The sequence below is a fragment of the Ipomoea nil genome, unplaced genomic scaffold (genome assembly GCF_001879475.1).
Source record: "Ipomoea nil cultivar Tokyo-kokei standard unplaced genomic scaffold, Asagao_1.1 scaffold0317, whole genome shotgun sequence".
Lineage (NCBI taxonomy): Eukaryota > Viridiplantae > Streptophyta > Magnoliopsida > Solanales > Convolvulaceae > Ipomoea > Ipomoea nil.
This window is the reverse complement of record NW_017616745.1, coordinates 3,954,644-3,971,774: the sequence shown is the minus strand read 5'-3', so window position 1 is coordinate 3,971,774 and position 17,131 is coordinate 3,954,644. Positions and strand designations below refer to the sequence as shown.

The 17,131-nt window shown below is 33.9% G+C and overlaps 4 protein-coding genes across 4 annotated transcripts; 2 read left to right on the top strand and 2 right to left on the bottom strand.

The window, feature by feature from the left end:
• The first annotated feature begins 1,584 nt into the window (after window positions 1-1,584).
• LOC109166046 (cysteine-rich receptor-like protein kinase 10) lies at window positions 1,585-3,629 on the top strand. Its single transcript, XM_019314935.1, has 6 exons — window positions 1,585-1,998; window positions 2,113-2,234; window positions 2,321-2,531; window positions 2,630-2,867; window positions 3,031-3,181; window positions 3,330-3,629. Exons 1-6 carry the CDS (start codon window positions 1,839-1,841, stop codon window positions 3,627-3,629), a joined length of 1,182 nt encoding a protein of 393 aa, XP_019170480.1. The 5' UTR covers window positions 1,585-1,838.
• Window positions 3,630-6,483: 2,854 nt separating this feature from the next.
• LOC109170101 (protein translation factor SUI1 homolog 1-like) lies at window positions 6,484-7,667 on the bottom strand. The gene is made up of 5 exons (XM_019319064.1): window positions 7,564-7,667; window positions 7,407-7,452; window positions 6,805-7,013; window positions 6,657-6,710; window positions 6,484-6,545 (listed from the first exon to the last, which is right to left on the bottom strand). The coding sequence occupies exons 2-5, from the start codon at window positions 7,441-7,443 to the stop codon at window positions 6,501-6,503; spliced, it is 345 nt and encodes a 114-aa protein (XP_019174609.1). The 5' UTR covers window positions 7,444-7,452; window positions 7,564-7,667; the 3' UTR covers window positions 6,484-6,500.
• Window positions 7,668-12,282: 4,615 nt separating this feature from the next.
• Window positions 12,283-13,719, top strand: LOC109170110 (protein translation factor SUI1 homolog 1). Its single transcript, XM_019319075.1, has 5 exons — window positions 12,283-12,397; window positions 12,516-12,561; window positions 12,948-13,156; window positions 13,251-13,304; window positions 13,416-13,719. Exons 2-5 carry the CDS (start codon window positions 12,525-12,527, stop codon window positions 13,458-13,460), a joined length of 345 nt encoding a protein of 114 aa, XP_019174620.1. The 5' UTR covers window positions 12,283-12,397; window positions 12,516-12,524; the 3' UTR covers window positions 13,461-13,719.
• Window positions 13,720-14,389: 670 nt separating this feature from the next.
• LOC109170120 (cysteine-rich PDZ-binding protein) lies at window positions 14,390-16,447 on the bottom strand. The gene is made up of 4 exons (XM_019319087.1): window positions 16,296-16,447; window positions 16,071-16,188; window positions 14,774-14,865; window positions 14,390-14,678 (listed from the first exon to the last, which is right to left on the bottom strand). The coding sequence occupies exons 1-4, from the start codon at window positions 16,309-16,311 to the stop codon at window positions 14,614-14,616; spliced, it is 291 nt and encodes a 96-aa protein (XP_019174632.1). The 5' UTR covers window positions 16,312-16,447; the 3' UTR covers window positions 14,390-14,613.
• Between the last annotated feature and the right edge of the window lie 684 nt (window positions 16,448-17,131).

Genomic DNA, 17,131 nt, shown 5'->3' with positions numbered 1-17,131 from the left:
ACAATCTACAGTCTTGGGCAGTGCACGCCGGATCTTTCCGACTCCGATTGCCGGACATGCCTAGACAGTGCAATCAAAGGACTTGTTTCAGTCCCAATACTTGTATCGTGGACCCTAATCCAAAACACATTGTTTCAGCAATCATTCTTTCCAAAAGGTTGAACCCCAACCCGCTAGACCTTTGGTTACAGTGCACAACGAACCCCTCACTTTGAGAAGTCATTCTTTCCAAACTTCACTTCTATGACTAGTTGAGCTGCCCATGCGGACTGTTTCAGCAATAATGATTTGACTAACGGGCTGTCATTTCTGAACATTATTAAGTTTTGATTTTTTGAACATATTAGTTTAAGAACATTAACTTTGAGTTTATGAACATATATATATTGTTCGTCTGTCTAGTTTTTTAACATGACGTTTTGAATTTCTAAACATGTATAAGGTATGTTATGATTTATGAACATGTAAGTGATGTAACACAATGAATGTTGTAATTTCTAATTAATTTATGAACATTAACTTTGAGTTTATGGACATATATTGTATATTTCTAAACATTAATCTTTGAGGTTATGGACATACTTACAAATCTACAATGTCTAGTTTCTTAACATTAAGTTTTAAGTTTCTGAACTTATTAGGCGAAATGAATTTTTTTTTTTAACAAAAACGGCATTGTTTAAACCAAAGTCCACACATCCAAAACTCGGGTCACATAACATAGATGAAGTAAATTGTAAAATTATTTTGGAATATATAACCAAAGACTTCATGAATGATATATATATATATATATATATATATATATATATATATATATATATATATATATATATTAGTATATTTTTTGCTCGATGCGCAAAAAGTAGCTGCCCAATATTAGTACTTTATATTAAAATTTTAAATTTATTTAGATTTTAGATATTTAAATTATTGTAAATAATAATAATAATAATAATAATAATAATAATAATAATAATAATAATAATAATAATAATAATAATAATAATAATAATAATAATAATAATGTGAAACATTTTTATAAATTTTATATTTATATTTTAGAAACTAACTAACATATAATTCAAATATATAATATGTATATATTATTATTATTATTATTATTATTGAATAAGATAAGAAAATATATGGTGGATGCATGTGCATGATAACAATAGTGGAAAAGATAACAGAAGTTATAACGGTAGGGGTATGTTCGTCCAAAATATTGTAAAGTACAACTTTTATTGCATAATGTATAAAAATACTTAACGGAAAAAAGAAACATAAATAAAGGGTATAACCTCCATTCACACTTATTATGTTTTTAGATTAGATTTTTAGATATATAACCAAAGACTTCATGGATGAAGAGTGCTAGCACTCGGTGGAGTAGCAGAGGATCCAAAGCATGGCTGACTTTAGGAATGTGTTTTTCTCTTTTTACTTAACCTGCATCCTCTTAGATTATTTTTTGAGTATGTCGCTACCTGAAGATGTACACTGGGTGAAGTGCCTTATAACTCTAATCAATAAAAGATTATATAAGGTAAATCATTTTAGGTCGTCTATAGCTAACCGGTTAAAATTAAGAAAGTCAATAGACAGTTAGGGCGAGTCGAACTTAGAAACTACTTATACTTACCAAGTCAACTGTCAAACCAACTTGGTTGGGTTGCCCCTGCTGAATTATTTATCTTTCCAGCTTAATTGATTCAGTGTTTGAGTGTTTTCTGGCTTGAAAGTTTTCCATCTTTTAGCATTAACCAGTAGCAAGTTTATGTTAAGGTTGTTGAGCCATCCTTCTAACTCTAATTGAAAATTCTCAATATATATGCATGGTAGCTGTATTTCTTGATGCAGGAAACAATGGAAGTTCTTCAAAAGTGATTATTGCCATTGTAGTTCCAGCTGTTGGAATTACACTCTTCATTTCAATCTTCTGTTTTCTAAGAATTAGAAATGTTAAGAAACGAAATACCACAACACACACAACAGGTAAAGTACCAGATTAATTGATTGGAATCTATGTTTCTCTACACTTGTTTGTGTTACAATATTTGCCACTCGAGTTTTTGCAATTTATAGTTTTGTAACCTATCTTTCCTGTAGATGTCATTGGAGTTTCAGCAGAGGAGTCCTCGCAATATGATTTTGCTACTGTTCAAGCTATTACAAATGATTTCTCTCCTGAAAATAAAATCGGCAAAGGTGGATATGGTCCTGTATACAAGGTAAAGTCTTTAATTTGTCTCCATCCATATATATATGCTCATTTTTAATTCATTCTAATTGTTTTTTGATAACTAATAATACTCAGGGAATGCTTCCTAGTGGACAAGAAGTAGCTGTAAAACGGCTATCAAGAAGCTCAGGGCAAGGAGCTCAAGAGTTCAAGAATGAGGTTGAAGTAGTTGTCAAGCTTCAACACAGAAATTTAGTAAGGCTACTAGGATTTTGCACCGAAGGAGAAGAAAAGATACTCATCTATGAATTTGTGCCCAACAAAAGTCTTGACTACTTTTTATTTGGTTAGTTTCAAACCTCAAAGTTTTCATATTTCCTCGGTACTAAACTTGAATGGTCATCGCACAACGCTCGGTGTAATTTGGGATTTTCATATATCTAGATCATGATAAACAAAATCTAATGGAGTGGTCAAGGCGATACAAAATTATAAGAGAAATAGCACGAGGTCTACTCTACCTTCATGAAGATTCTCGTCATAGAATCATACATCGTGATCTCAAAGCAAGCAATATACTATTAGATGCAAATATGGATCCAAAAATAGCTGATTTTGGTATGGCAAGAATTTTTGGAGTTGATCAAACTCAAGGAAGTACAAACAGAATAGTCGGAACATAGTAAGTTATGCATCTTAGCCATCCACATACATATTTGCATTCCTAGTTGACATCAACATTTACATTTAGGTTTGTTCAATTCATCATTGCAAAAAATATCATTATTATTTACTTTATACTAATTAGTTGTTGTACTAATAATTACTCCGTATATTGTTTGTAACGGTTACATGTCCCCTGAATATGCAATGCACGGAAAGTTCTCTATAAAGTCGGATGTTTTCAGTTTCGGTGTTCTACTTTTAGAAATTATTACCGGAAAGAAAATTCGTAACTTCTGCCAATCAAATGAGGCACAAGACCTTCTTAGCTATGTAAGTAGAGACTTCCATATATATTAAATACATTTATTTTCTATGTCAAGTTTGTTTTATCACGTAGATGCTCATATTTTGTTTCAAGTCCTTCATAATATTATGTCATCATGGTCAACTTATGAACATGAAAGTGATAATGTTGTAGGCTTGGGAACACGGGAGGGATGGTTGTCCATTAAAAATACTAGATTCAACACTTGGAGAGTCTTATACAATAGATGAAGTCATCCAATGTATACACATTGGTTTGTTATGTGTTCAAAAAGATGCAGATGAAAGGCCTGCAATGACAAAAGTGATGTTGATGCTTAGTAGTTATTCTGCTAATAATTGGTCAGTACCTCATGAACCTGCATTTTATCGTGGTGGGATGTCGAGAGAGATAGAGTTGCAACAGTCTGTGACTGTAAATGAAATGACAATTTCTGATCTCTGTCCAAGATAAATAAGACAGACATGGAACTCAAGCATACATGGTTTTGGAGTTTATATTTGCAGAAGACAAAACAAATATGCAGAGTGCATGTACTTTTGGGGGCTTATTTTCAAATTCCTAGGTATGTACATTGATAAAGTAACATTAGGGAAATAAATAATTATATATGATGTATGAACCAAAAATAATATCCAATTCTAGCATGACATGAATTTTCAAAGTTGATTTTCCATTGCGATTTGTTCTATTCATCATCTATCTCAGAAAGCATAATTCTGGATAGGCCACTTATGTACGCAGGGACAGAGCCAAAAGGGCAGGGGCAGCTGCCCCTCACCCCACCTCCCACCTTATATATAATCTTTGTATGTATATATGTATATATAGTACATGTTTTAGTATTAGTATAAAAAAATTAGTAAATGTCAACAAGAAATGAGTTATATTAGTTGATAGAGCACATCTTTGATAATAGTAAAGGTAAGGGTTCGAATTCTTTGGTATCCCAACATAGTTTTACATACGGCTAGGCATTTCGGGTTTCGATTCGGTTTTTTCGGTTTCAATTTTGCGGTTTTAAAAAAATTAAACCATTCGGTTTAACAATAGAGTTCGGTTTGAAAAAGTTCGGTTTTGGTGAAAGTCCGCTATTTGAACGTTTATTTTTTTGTCTGATCGATTGTTCAGTTAGCTCACTTGGAGTGCCACTTTAAGTGTTTTGTTGATGACAAGATGAAGAATCATCTATCTACATAGTTAATATTTGAAAAGAGTAAATACCCAAAATGGTCCCTCGACAATAGCTAAATTCACAAATTGGTCATCGGCTTTCAATTTCAACCAATTAAGTCATTAACTTTGTAATTTTAACACAATTTGGTCCTCTGTCTATTTGACCGTTTGTTGACTGTGATTTTTTTAGGATATATATATGTAATTCCATGGTCCATCATCGGTTTTTTAAGGTTCCGGTTGCATTTCCAGACCGCACTGTTACATTCGAATCCACCGCCGAAAGCAATCTACCAAATCCGGTCGCCTTTCTTCATCCTCCCTTTGGATTCAATGTAGTTGAGTTCGTACCAGAGCGAAGAAGACGACGTGTTTCCGAACCGGTGCAACGTCATTCTGGAGGCCTCCACGTGCTCCGACGAGAGCTGAAGGTTCTTCTGGAGATCATCGATTACTGTCAACAAACGGTCAAATAGATGGAGGACCAAATCGTATCAAAATTGCAAAGTTAAGGACTTAATTGGTTGAAATTGAAAGTTGAGGACCAATTTGTGCATTTAGCTATAGTCGAGGGACCATTTTGGGTATTTACTCATTTGAAAAATAAGAATTATTAAATCGCCAAATGTTGGGACTTACGACTTAGAGTTGAGGTCTGAGGACTTGAAGAGTTGAAATTATTAATTATTATAATATTTATATATAATACTAGCATTTTGTACGTGAGATGCGTGAAAATTTATGGCCAACATTAAAAATTGATAAATGCAAATAATTACAAATTATAATTCAAATTATATTTCAGAATTCCTTGAAGTAGTAAATTTTAATCATCGTATTTGAAATAATAATTATTATTATTAATTATTAATTATTATTATTATTAATTAATAAAAAATAATAATTAATAATATTAATAATTTAATAATCATTAATAATAATAAAAAAAAATATTAAAAAAAAAAAACAAAAAAACAAAAAAAAAACAAAACAAAACAAAACAAAATTTGAACTTTTACAGAGCCTAAGGCTCATTGAATAAAAGAGCCTTAGGCTCCTTTTACCTTCCCCATCCGATGTGGGAACACATCAGATTGGGAATGGTGGAAACTAGAAAGATGGGGAGTTGAACTCCTTTATAGAGGAGTTCAACCCCTCTTTCTCTTTTACTATTGATCTCACATCTGTTTTTTTTTTTCTATTTTTATTTGTTTATTTATTATTATTATTATTATTATTATTATTATTATTATTATTATTATTGTTACTGTTGTTGTTGTTTTGTTGTTATTATTATTATTATTATTATTATCTTGTTAAGGAATATTAATTATTTTTTATTTTATTATTACATAATAAAGTTAATCATTAATAATAATAATAATAATATTTTTATGAATGCCCTTTTTGGTCTTTTTACATGTTAACCGCTAATCTAAACAGCTAATTTTACCAAACATTTTTTTACAACCCGTTGATACAATTCGCTAGTCAAACCCGCTATCTGTGAACCACTAATATAATCCGCTAACCGCTAATTGTCAAATAAGGCCTTAGCCATGTTCACCCGAGTTTTCTCCATTTGACCATTTGGAGAAATGTAAATTTAAATTCTCCAAAAGCATAGATAAAGTGATGAATGAAGAGAAGTTAGGAATTTAAAAAATTAATTTTAGTAAACAAATTTTCTATTTTTTATTTTTTTCACTACTCCAGTTTCGGCCTGCCAACACCAATCTTCAATCCATATTTCCATTGATCATCTATTCGATCTCCTGATTTAATTAATTTTGAACTTATGTATAACGATTTCTCTCTCTGAATTTTTCTCGATAAAAAGAAACTTAAAACGTCAATACAATTATGTATTCTATGGGAATGGTACTGCAAGCTGGGGAGGCCACAGTGGATAAATCAATAGGGAACGTGTAGCAGTATGGGATTTGAAAATGTTTCTGGGAAGTTACGATACTGTTTGATTTGCAGAAAACATTTGAAAATGAATGAAATTGAAATTTTACGAAAAAAATTATCAAGAAGTTTGATTCTATTGTTTAATTGGTAAAAACAAGTAGTTCTATTGGTTCTATATAAGTGGTGTTAGGAGCATAAGTAGAGGTGTTGGCTGCAATTCCTGTTTGCTGCAATTCAGAAACCATGAATCTTGATTTGCTCCTTCTTCACAATCCCAGCCTGCTTCACAAAACAATTAAAACCTTAATCCTTGGAACACCATGCATGCATGCATGCACAAACCTCTGCTACAGTACAACCAGAATATATATATATGCCCTAAGAAATCACCTGAACAAGGAAGGTGGAGACATTCTTCCTCTGATCACCTTGGAGCTGGATAACCTAAGTTCATTAAACAGCCAGATTGTCAATCAATCCCAACAAGCTAAGATTGGATTAAGGTTTAGTCCGGGCAAGGGAAGAGAATGGTGAGTACCTGTCCAAGTTCAAGGTCCTGGACAACAGTGCCATTGCAGCAAAACTCTTTCTTGAGATCTTTCAGAATCTTGGTATAGCTGAACTCCTTCTTCAAACCCTGTACGGTTGTCAGGCTTTTCCGCCCATTGCGCTGTTGAATGCGGATGTGAACATATTCCTTTGCACCCGCACCTGAGTTCTCAGCTGCATTTGCATCAGCAAATGGATCTGTCCATGCAAAACACACCAAAATTTCAATATACATGAACCAATCCCACTCAAATTGGTCAGACTCTTGACTTAGTAACCATTACAAATTCGACTCCCACCAAGAGCAGTGGTCAGCTATGGACAACCTAAGTAGGTTTACCTCGTTGTAGTCCTTTACTAACTAGGATCTTCGACTCCTAGCTAGAGCAGCCTACTGGCTTTCTTGGTTTGAACTGGTCAACTATGGCCTATGGGCAACATAAGCTGGTTGTCCTTCGCCGGCTAGGGTCACAAGGCCGGACTTACCCAATACACACTTTAAGATAGTGACTGTGGGTTTCCCTCGTCACAAAAAAAAAAAATAATAAAATATATATATATATTCTGAAAGGAAAATATAATGTGGCATACCAAAGGCAGTAGGTATGTGGATGTGGAGTTCAGACATGAACCTTGGCTGCAAAGAAACAAGAATTAATCCTTAAACATTCCCATGCATGCTAAGGATATACAGAGATATATATATATATATATATATATATATATGGAAGAAGAAAATTAAAGTTACCTGGACAGAGAAGAGGGAAATGCTGACAGCTGGAGATGGGGGCAGGAGGGGATTCTTGAATTGTTGAAAGAAGAATATAATATAGTACGAGAAGGGGTTGGGAATTGAAGAATGAAAGAGAAGACTGGGATGATGATGATGATGATGATGAAGAAGGAAGATGGAGGTGAAGAGGATTTATAAAAGAAGGGATGAAGGGAGAATTGAAGCCAATAAGATGGAATGCATAGATTGACCATACATACACTTCGTTGGACTACATGCCTCTCTTCTTGTAGTCGATGTCTTTTATGGGTGGATGAATCTCCCTATGCCATGCATCTTATTATATTCTAATAATAATAATAATAATGGTGGGGTGTATAACTTTTGATGGTTAATGGTTAGGAGTAGTATCTCGTGTAACTTATGTTAAAATGTGTTTAAAGCATTTTTTTTTTTTTTTTTGGCGTGATCGAGCTGGTTTGAGTAAATCTTGCTTTTGCCTAACAACTCATAAATCACATAGAAGAAGTAAATCACATTAGGAGGATCATAATGTACAACTCGACTGTGAGGGTGTTGGGTGCATAAAGCATTGATGAATTGAACACTAAACATTTTAATTATCCGATGTGGTTATTGGCTAGTCAATTGGTATAGGGTAGAAGTATAAATACCCGTCTTACAATAATAAATTTGTTTAGTAAAAAGGAAAATATCAATTGCGGGTAAAAAAAATGTTATGTCGATTCAAAAATTAACTGTTTCAACTATAATTCAATAACTATGTACAATTAAATTAGACTATCCTCAACGACGAAGGAAGGTACATCTCGGCGTTCAACGCTCCATTACCAAGCTGCTCCTCCTCACTTATGGTCGAGGCTTTTGCATGCAAAGAAGTCTTGTCATGGTTATGAGACCGTGGAGAACATTCTGTAGACCTATTCACGGATTGCTTAACACTACAACAATACTTGACATCCGCAACTACACCTGTCCGATCATATCTCGGTTATGCTATTGATGCATACAGAGCTCGTATTGTCTCTTTTGATTATTGTTCAGTTGTTTTTATTCCTAGAATAGATAACTATTTAGCTCATACTTAGCTTCGTATGCTTTTACGCAATCTATTGCTATGTATTGAGACTCAGCCCTCCAGACTCTATTTCAGAGCATTTTGAATAAATGTCATGCTAGCTCCTTTCAGAAAAAAAAAAAATAGAGTATGTGAGGAAGTAGTCACATATGATTTTATCTCCATCTAATCAATTTATGTTATATATTACTTTAACATAATTTTGTAAATGTTTGATTCCAACAATCAGTCAAATTGCATAGTTTATGTACCTAGGAGGCTAGGACCTTAAAAAAAAAAAAAAAAAAAAAAAAAAAAAAAAAAAAAAAAAAAAAAAAAAACATCCTGCCAATCAAACAAGGCGCAAGACCTTCTTAGCTGTGTAAGTAGAAACTTCCATATTAAATACATTTATTTTGTGTATGTTAAGTTTGCTTTATGATGTAAATGTTCATATATATTTGGTTGCGAGTCCATAACATATTGTGTCATCATCATGGCCAACTTATGAAGATCAAAGTGATAATGTTGTAGGCTTGGGAACAATGGAGGGATAGTTGGCCATTAAAAATATTAGATCGAGCTCTCGGAGAGTCCTATACTATAAATGAAGTCATCCAGTGTATACACATTGGTTTGTTATGTGTTCAAGAAGATGCAGATGAAAGACCTACAATGACGGAAGTGATTTCGATGCTAAGTAGCTATTCTGCTAATAGTTGGTCAGTACCTCGTGGTACCTTGCTTTAAAAACACGGGCCATTAACGAACCTGGGCTAGTAAGCAACCGCCACCCTTGCTTGCCCAACAGGGTCAAATTAAACTCATGCAACCGTTTGAAACCCATTCCACCAAACTTTTTGGGGGTACACATCCTGTCCTAGGCCAGCCAATGAATGCTACTGTCCAATCCACTCTGCCCCCACCAATACATGTTCATCAACCTTTCCAACGAAATACATAAAGATTTAGGGAGCAAGAAAATACCGCAAATTATGCCCTGGAAACGTCTTCACCATTCATGGTGAACACGGGTCCAAACGGCGCCGTTTTTATGAAAAAAATAAAAATAAAAATTCACTAATGTGGTGTTAACGGCGCGCGTTTGGTCAGATTATGAATTTTCTGTTATGAGATTATGAATGTACTGTAAATTCATAATCTCATAACAGAAAATTCATAATCGCATAAAAGAAAAACATTTATTAAATTATGAATTTTCTGTTATGAGATTATGAATTTACTGTAAATTCATAATCTCATAACAGAAAATTCATAATCTCATAACAGAAAATTCATAATCTCAAAACAGAAAATTAATAATCTCATAATAGAAAATTCATAATCTCATAACAGAAAATTCATAATCTCAAAACAGAAAATTAATAATCTCATAACAGAAAATTAATAATCTCATAACAGAAAATTCATAATTTCATAATAGAAAATTCATAATTTATGAATATTGAAGAAGCTTGCGCTACAGAGGTGCAGTCATGGTTTCTGACGGGAATGTGTAGGCATGAGTCCAAAGTGAATGTGCAGGCATGGATTCATAATTTATGAATGTCCGAAATCATTGCTCACCTCAAATTAAAGTGAAACCGCGAAATGTGAAAATGAAGAAGAAAAGTCACGCGATTAATTAAGAAAAAAAAAATAGATAACGGTGCACTAACACCGTTGGACCGTGTTCACCATGAATGGTGAACACGGTTCCATGGCATAACGATTCAAGAAAATACTCATGGTATATGTTGGCATAGCTTGCGCAACGCTCTTCAAAAGAACCTCCTTACCCGTCTTAAACAATAGCCTCTTATTCCACAACCCAAACCTTTGCCTCAGCTTCTGCTCAACATAAGCAAAAACTGCTCTCCTGTTCCTGCCAATAACATAAGGCAGACCCAGATACTTCCCAAAATCATCAACCTGAGAAACCCCCAAGGCCCCCGAAACCAGCTCCCTAATCCCCTCCTGAGTATTACGGCGGAACGAAACACTGGACTTGTGAAAGTTAACCGCCTGCCCAGAGAAAATCTCATAGATACCCAGACACTTCTTCACCTCCATAGTCTCCTGCAGATTAGCTTTAAAGAAAAGCAGACTGTCATCTGCAAAAAACAAGTGTGAGATTGGCGGTGCCCCCGGGCTACCCTGCAACCATGAATAAGACCCTTAGCCTGTGAGTCCTGCAAAAGCAGGGATAAACCTTCCGCACAGATAATAAACAAACAAGGAGACAAGGGGTCTCCCTGCCTTAATCCCCTCGTAAGCACAATCTCCTCCGTAGGCCTACTGTTAACCAACACCCTATACCGCACCGTTTGGACACACATCATCAACAGCTGAACCCATTTCGCATCAAAACCCAAACCCATACATACTACTACTACTTATACATATGATTGTGCGATAATTTAACAAAATAATCTTTCTTTGTGCTATGCAGCAGCTTGTGGTTACTGCAAATCAAGTATTATATTACAATAGGAATATAAAATCAAGCATCCTATAATCCAATATATACAAAATATAAATATTTTTTAATTTTAATATTTTTTAGTTAGATCAAGTTTAGGTTTTTTAAAATTAATTCGAATACGATCGATGAAGTATATATAATATAAACTTGTATACTACATTAATTAAATGATTTATAAACATGTAGACTAAAAAAAATATTTTGTTAATTAAATGATTCATAAAAAGTAGACAATAACTTTATATCTATTTTATATCACAATATACAAGGCATCATTGATATGTTAAACATATAGTAGGTTCAAAATCAAATCACGAATATGTAATGAATATAAAACATATATAGCATTTTTTCATAAGAATGAAACCATTTCCCAATGAGTCTTTCATTTTCTTGTGCACAACCAATTTTGTATGTTTGAATGTTTTGGGTTGATTCCTTCATAATATCCTAATGATATCAACTAAAAATTTTATTACAAATTCAATTCATTATAAGAAAATCAACTATTGTCATCAATATAAATAGTTATGCTGGCTTGGTTAACTTGTATACCTATTATATGAAACATAATGCTCTTTTCATGATATTGATAGAATAAGAACCAAATTAAAGAATAATGATAAAGTTGAGATATTGAAAGATACTAAAATAATATTTTGATGTAAGTAAATTTTAAAGTTAAATATATATTTACTTCAAACTCATGCACGGTGGATATGATAGCGGACGAAGCAGAAGACGAAGAAGATGGTTAGAACTTTTCTATTAGAATTATTTATCAAAATAAGCTTAACTAAAGTAATTATTAGTAGATAAATTGTTAACTTTAAAAAACATTAAACTTACTTTTAAACATGTGTTTTCAAAAAAAAAAAAAAAAAAAAAAACGTTAAACATGTGTTCTCATTATTAGTTAATGAATTTTACCCTTTATTTATTATTATTATTATTATGGAGTTGTAGAATATAATAAGATGCATGGCCTAGGGAGATTCATCCACCCATAAAGACATTGACGACAAGAAGGGAGGCATGTAGTCCAACGAACTGTATGTGTGGTCAATCTATGCATTCCATTTTATTCGCTTCAATTCTCGCTTCATCCCTTTTATAAATCCTCTTCACCTCAATCTTCAATCATCATCATCATCATCATCCCTGTCTTCTCTTTCATTCTTTGATTCCCAACCCCTTCTCGCACTATTATATTCTTCTTTAAACAATTCAAGAATCCCCTCCTGCCCTCATCTCCACCTGTCAGCATTTCCCTCTTCTCTGTCCAGGTAACTTTAATTTTCTTCTTCCATATATTTATATATATATTTATCTTTGTATTCGATCTGTATATCCTTAATTAGCATGCATGGGAATGTTTAAGGATTAATTCTTGTTTCTTTGCAGCCAAGGTTCATGTCTGAACTCGACATCCACATACCTACTGCCTTTGGTATGCCACATTTTCCTTTCAGATTCTGGCCAATATATACATACACGGGCTCCATGTATATTCTGTTGTTTTGGGTGACGAGGGAAACCCACAGCCACTACCCTAAAGTGTGCATTGGGTAAGCCCCGCCTTGTGACCCTAGCTGGCAAAGGACAATTAGTTTAGGTTGTCCATAGACCATAGGTGACCAACTCAAACTGAGAAAGTCAGTAGGCCGCTCCCGCTAGCTAGGAGTCGAAGACCTAGCTAGCAAAGGACTACAAAGAGGGAAACCTACCCAAGTTGTCCCTAGTTAATCTCTGCTCTTGCTGGGAACAGTTTGACCAACTCGGCTGAGATTGGTTCATGTATATTGAAATTTTGGTGTGTTTTGCATGCATGGACAGATCCATTTGCTGATGCAAATGCAGCTGAGAACTCAGGTGCGGGTGCAAAGGAATATGTTCACATCCGCATTCAACAGCGCAATGGGCGGAAAAGCCTGACAACCGTACAGGGTTTGAAGAAGGAGTTCAGCTATACCAAGATTCTGAAAGATCTCAAGAAAGAGTTTTGCTGCAATGGCACTGTTGTCCAGGACCTTGAACTTGGACAGGTACTCACCATTCTCTTCCCTTGCCCGGACTAAACCTTAATCCAATCTTAGCTTGTTGGGATTGATTGACAATCTGGCTGTTTAATGAACTTAGGTTATCCAGCTCCAAGGTGATCAGAGGAAGAATGTCTCCACCTTCCTTGTTCAGGTGATTTCTTAGGGCATATATATATATTCTGGTTGTACTGTAGCAGAGGTTTGTGCATGCATGCATGCATGGTGTTCCAAGGATTAAGGTTTTAATTGTTTTGTGAAGCAGGCTGGGATTGTGAAGAAGGAGCAAATCAAGATTCATGGTTTCTGAATTGCAGCAAACAGGAATGCTCTTGTTGCCACTTCTGCTGCTGCTCATCTGGAATGTTACCAATGTTTCATTGTATATATGTTGTACCTAATCTTTAGTGTTGTTATGTTTTTTGTATATATGTTGTACCTAATCTTTAGTGTTGTTATGTTTTTTTAATTGTGAAAAATGATGTAATTTCATAGAATGAAGCATGTATATGATCTTTTGTACATATTGTCTCAAACTATGTAAATCTTATTCTACTTTTGATCACTAGATTATACTGTCATTTCTACTTTGGTCATCAACTTTCATTTCTTCTGATTTTACTTTTAGCTCAAAATACTCAACATGCCATCATTTCGTAAAAATTTGATTTACAAGAAACATTACAATTGCTACAAGAAAATGCACTTTAACTAAAACTCATCTTGTGACCCTAACCGACAAAGGGTCACAAAGAGATAATAGGAGTGTTTAACAGACAAAGGACCACAAAGAGATAAAAGGAGTGTTTGGTAAATGATTGTTAACTGATTAAATTAGTGTGTTTAACTAGTTAATAACATTAGCTGATTGTAAAAAGATGTTTGATAAATTAACTGTTAGCTAATAACTGATTACATACAAAATGACTTTCTCAAAAAGCTTATCGAAGAAGAAGAAAATTGCCTAATTAATCAAACACTCATATTGGTTGTTTAACCAAGTCAAACAGCTAATAGTGATCAAACAAGTCAAAATTAGCTGATAGGCTAACTATACCAAACAGGGCCAAACCAACCTTAGCTGATCAACTCAAACCAAGAACAAGAACTCTACCCTACTATATTATTTAAGAGTAATCTGGACTAAAAGTTGTAAACTTTTTTAAAAGAAAATGCCCAAAAGTGAAACAAATCAAAGTTGATAACCAAGAGTGAGCTAGAATTGGAATAAACTATGTATATAGGAGTCAAAAAAACACAAAATCATATCACTAGGAAACCTGAGGATAATAGTGAGATTGTAATCCAATGAAGGTGTTATTTAGCACAAACAGAAAGCATGCACCTAGGCGTTGCAAAGAACACCATTTTCGACAATTACTGTATGTTCCATTACATTACAAGGCATCATAGTCTTTTGAGTTTTGACATTAGTAGAAGTCAGACCAGCCAAGCTTGTGTTCTTATACATTGCTTTGCTTGTATAACTTGGTGTCGAGAACTTGCTTTCCACACATTGCACACACTCCTGCACAAGAAAAGAACTTATATAAATGCGACAGAACGATAAATTTTGTGATGTGTAGAAGATGTATGTGAAGCCTTTTAGGCATCACATGCTACCTTTGCTGTAAGCACAGGTGTGACAATACTTGGCATCTTGATGTACTTGTTGTTTACAGATAATGCACTTGGTATTTCCATATGGTGTCCATCTGCAAGATAGTATTTTTTTAAATACAAAAAAAATTACTAGAAATAATGCAATAATCACAAGATTGGACCCCTATTTTAATTTTAAGATTACATACAAGTGAATTTTGAAGACCAACCAAAATACATTATACATCAGCTTGAATTAGAACCTAATGCACTTTATGATGAATGTTCAACCCATGTAAATGTTGCTTAAGGAGAAATACCAAGTGTTCAGTTTAGCACAAATATCAATATAGATCGTTTCACCTACTCATTATTCTTTGATACCAATTTAATAAAACTTGAAAATCATTAAACAGTATAACACTTATAGAATCACACTATTCTAGTAAATTGGAAGATAATGATCACCAATCAGAGCAAAACCCAGGACACTAGTTCAGTAACCCAAAGAATTAAATCCCAACACCACCACATGTTTCTTCCATCACCATAGGAGAAACCAACGATCTTAAGACAAACAACTACTAGCAAGACAATGTTTAACAGAAGAAAAAATTTAAGAGAAAAAGATTTATAGGAATCATGGCCACAATAACCATTGAAGTGCACAAGAACAGAATGCATACGCTTTTGCAGGGTTAAACTTAGGCTCTCAATCAAAATCCAGCAGACTTTTTTTATTATTATCAAAAAAAAAAAAAAAAAAAAAAAAAAAACATCTTTCTGAATATTACACATCATAATGCCAGGAAAAATGCAACGTTGCGTTCACGGGCTTAGCTCACTTGTTCAGTAGGCAGTATTTGGAAGAAGGAAAATGCAATGTTAAATTTGTAGTGTACTCTTGGCAACCATAATGTCAGCCAACCCCAATAAAAGTAAATAAATTAGAGTGAGAAATTTATCTCAGCATCTTACTAAGTTGCCTCTCAAACTCTTCCCACTTCTGGTTACAATATTTTGAAATTATATTAAAATTTCTCAGTAGCAATGCTCAAGGGAGATTTCTTATTGCTACTAAAAGCCTTTCAAACAGGATTTTCACATTTTCCTCCAATAACACATCACTGCTACTGTGTAACAGTGTAACACTATGCAAATCAGCTGATCTTAAGCAAAATTTCACGCAACAACTAGAAATTTGCTTAGTGTGGAAAATTCATTCTCTGATCATCCTCCAAATTCGATCAATTTAGCAGCTCTATCTGAGAAAATTGAGAAAATCACATAATAAAAAAGGAAATTGAGAAAACCAAACCTGTTCTTCTTAGAGAGGAGTTTATTCTCGTTGATCTTGCGCCCTCCACCTTCCGTCGTGTTATGAGCTCCTTCTTTCCACTTGTCCGGCACTATCACCTTCCCGAGCTTCTTCTCACCTGCATCCACCGCCCAATTCACAAAACCCTAACGTTTTCAACATCCACAAACTTTTCACCGTTTACGCGAGAGTTTATGTACACATGGAGAGAGAGATGAAACTTACACTTTTGGCAGACCATTTTTGTGCAGCGATGTATCTCTGAATCGAAGGTGAACCAGAAAATTGAACAGAGGTAAGAGCCAAGGCTACACGGAGTCACGGACCCGATGGAAATCGGGCAGAAGTTAATTAATATATATGCCTTCCTAGGTCGATGCGGTAGCGCCCTCAGGTAATGTTCCTTAGAGGCGTGTATCACTGCATTATAACCGCTAAGGGATCGTTTGGTTCACGGAATGTCAGATTATCTTAGGGAATGTTAGATTGTTGGGAATGTTAGATTGTTGGGAATGTTAGATTTCTGTATTTGGTTAAAATTATGGTATGTAATATAATCATGTTTGGTTTAGGGTTATCTTTTATTCAGACACTATAATATCCTTAACATATTTTTATATATTTTAATAAATTTAAAAATTAAAATAAATAAATAAAATAACGGTATCATATATAATTACATGATTTTAAAATATTAACTAAAATATTGAACTTGAGAAACAAAATTATTTTATATCCTAACCTAACATAATAAAAATAAAAAATATATAATTACAAAAATAATTATATATATGTGTGTGTGTGTAATAAACTAACATAACTAAGGTTATCTTACATAACCTTAGAAATTAAAGGGAATCACATTCCCTTCAAAATCCTATGGGGAGGGAATGTGACATTCCTGGGGAATGTTAGATTCCCTGAGATAATGTGAACCAAACATAGGAATGTGAGCTTTGGAATGTCACATTCCCTTGGTTATGTTATTGACAGGATAATAGGGCTAGCACCCGACCCGGATCATAAGTGTGCATCTGACCCGGCACCATAGTTGACCCGAC

Coding starts and splice junctions, on each gene's coding strand:
- LOC109166046 (XM_019314935.1), top strand. CDS start 1,839: ATGGTAGCTGTATTTCTTGATGCAGGAAACAATGGAAGTTCTTCAAAA. Junction 2,532..2,629: donor TCTTGACTACTTTTTATTTG/GTTAGTTTCAAA, acceptor TCATATATCTAG/ATCATGATAAACAAAATCTA. Junction 2,868..3,030: donor AACAGAATAGTCGGAACATA/GTAAGTTATGCA, acceptor TATTGTTTGTAA/CGGTTACATGTCCCCTGAAT.
- LOC109170110 (XM_019319075.1), top strand. CDS start 12,525: ATGTCTGAACTCGACATCCACATACCTACTGCCTTTG. Junction 12,562..12,947: donor CCACATACCTACTGCCTTTG/GTATGCCACATT, acceptor ATGCATGGACAG/ATCCATTTGCTGATGCAAAT. Junction 13,157..13,250: donor AGGACCTTGAACTTGGACAG/GTACTCACCATT, acceptor TAATGAACTTAG/GTTATCCAGCTCCAAGGTGA.
- LOC109170120 (XM_019319087.1), bottom strand. Junction 14,866..16,070: donor CTCCTCTCTAAGAAGAACAG/GTTTGGTTTTCT, acceptor ACTATCTTGCAG/ATGGACACCATATGGAAATA. Junction 14,679..14,773: donor CACCTGTGCTTACAGCAAAG/GTAGCATGTGAT, acceptor TTTCTTGTGCAG/GAGTGTGTGCAATGTGTGGA.
- LOC109170101 (XM_019319064.1), bottom strand. CDS start 7,443: ATGTCTGAACTCCACATCCACATACCTACTGCCTTTG. Junction 6,711..6,804: donor AGGACCTTGAACTTGGACAG/GTACTCACCATT, acceptor TAATGAACTTAG/GTTATCCAGCTCCAAGGTGA. Junction 6,546..6,656: donor TCTCCACCTTCCTTGTTCAG/GTGATTTCTTAG, acceptor TTTGTGAAGCAG/GCTGGGATTGTGAAGAAGGA.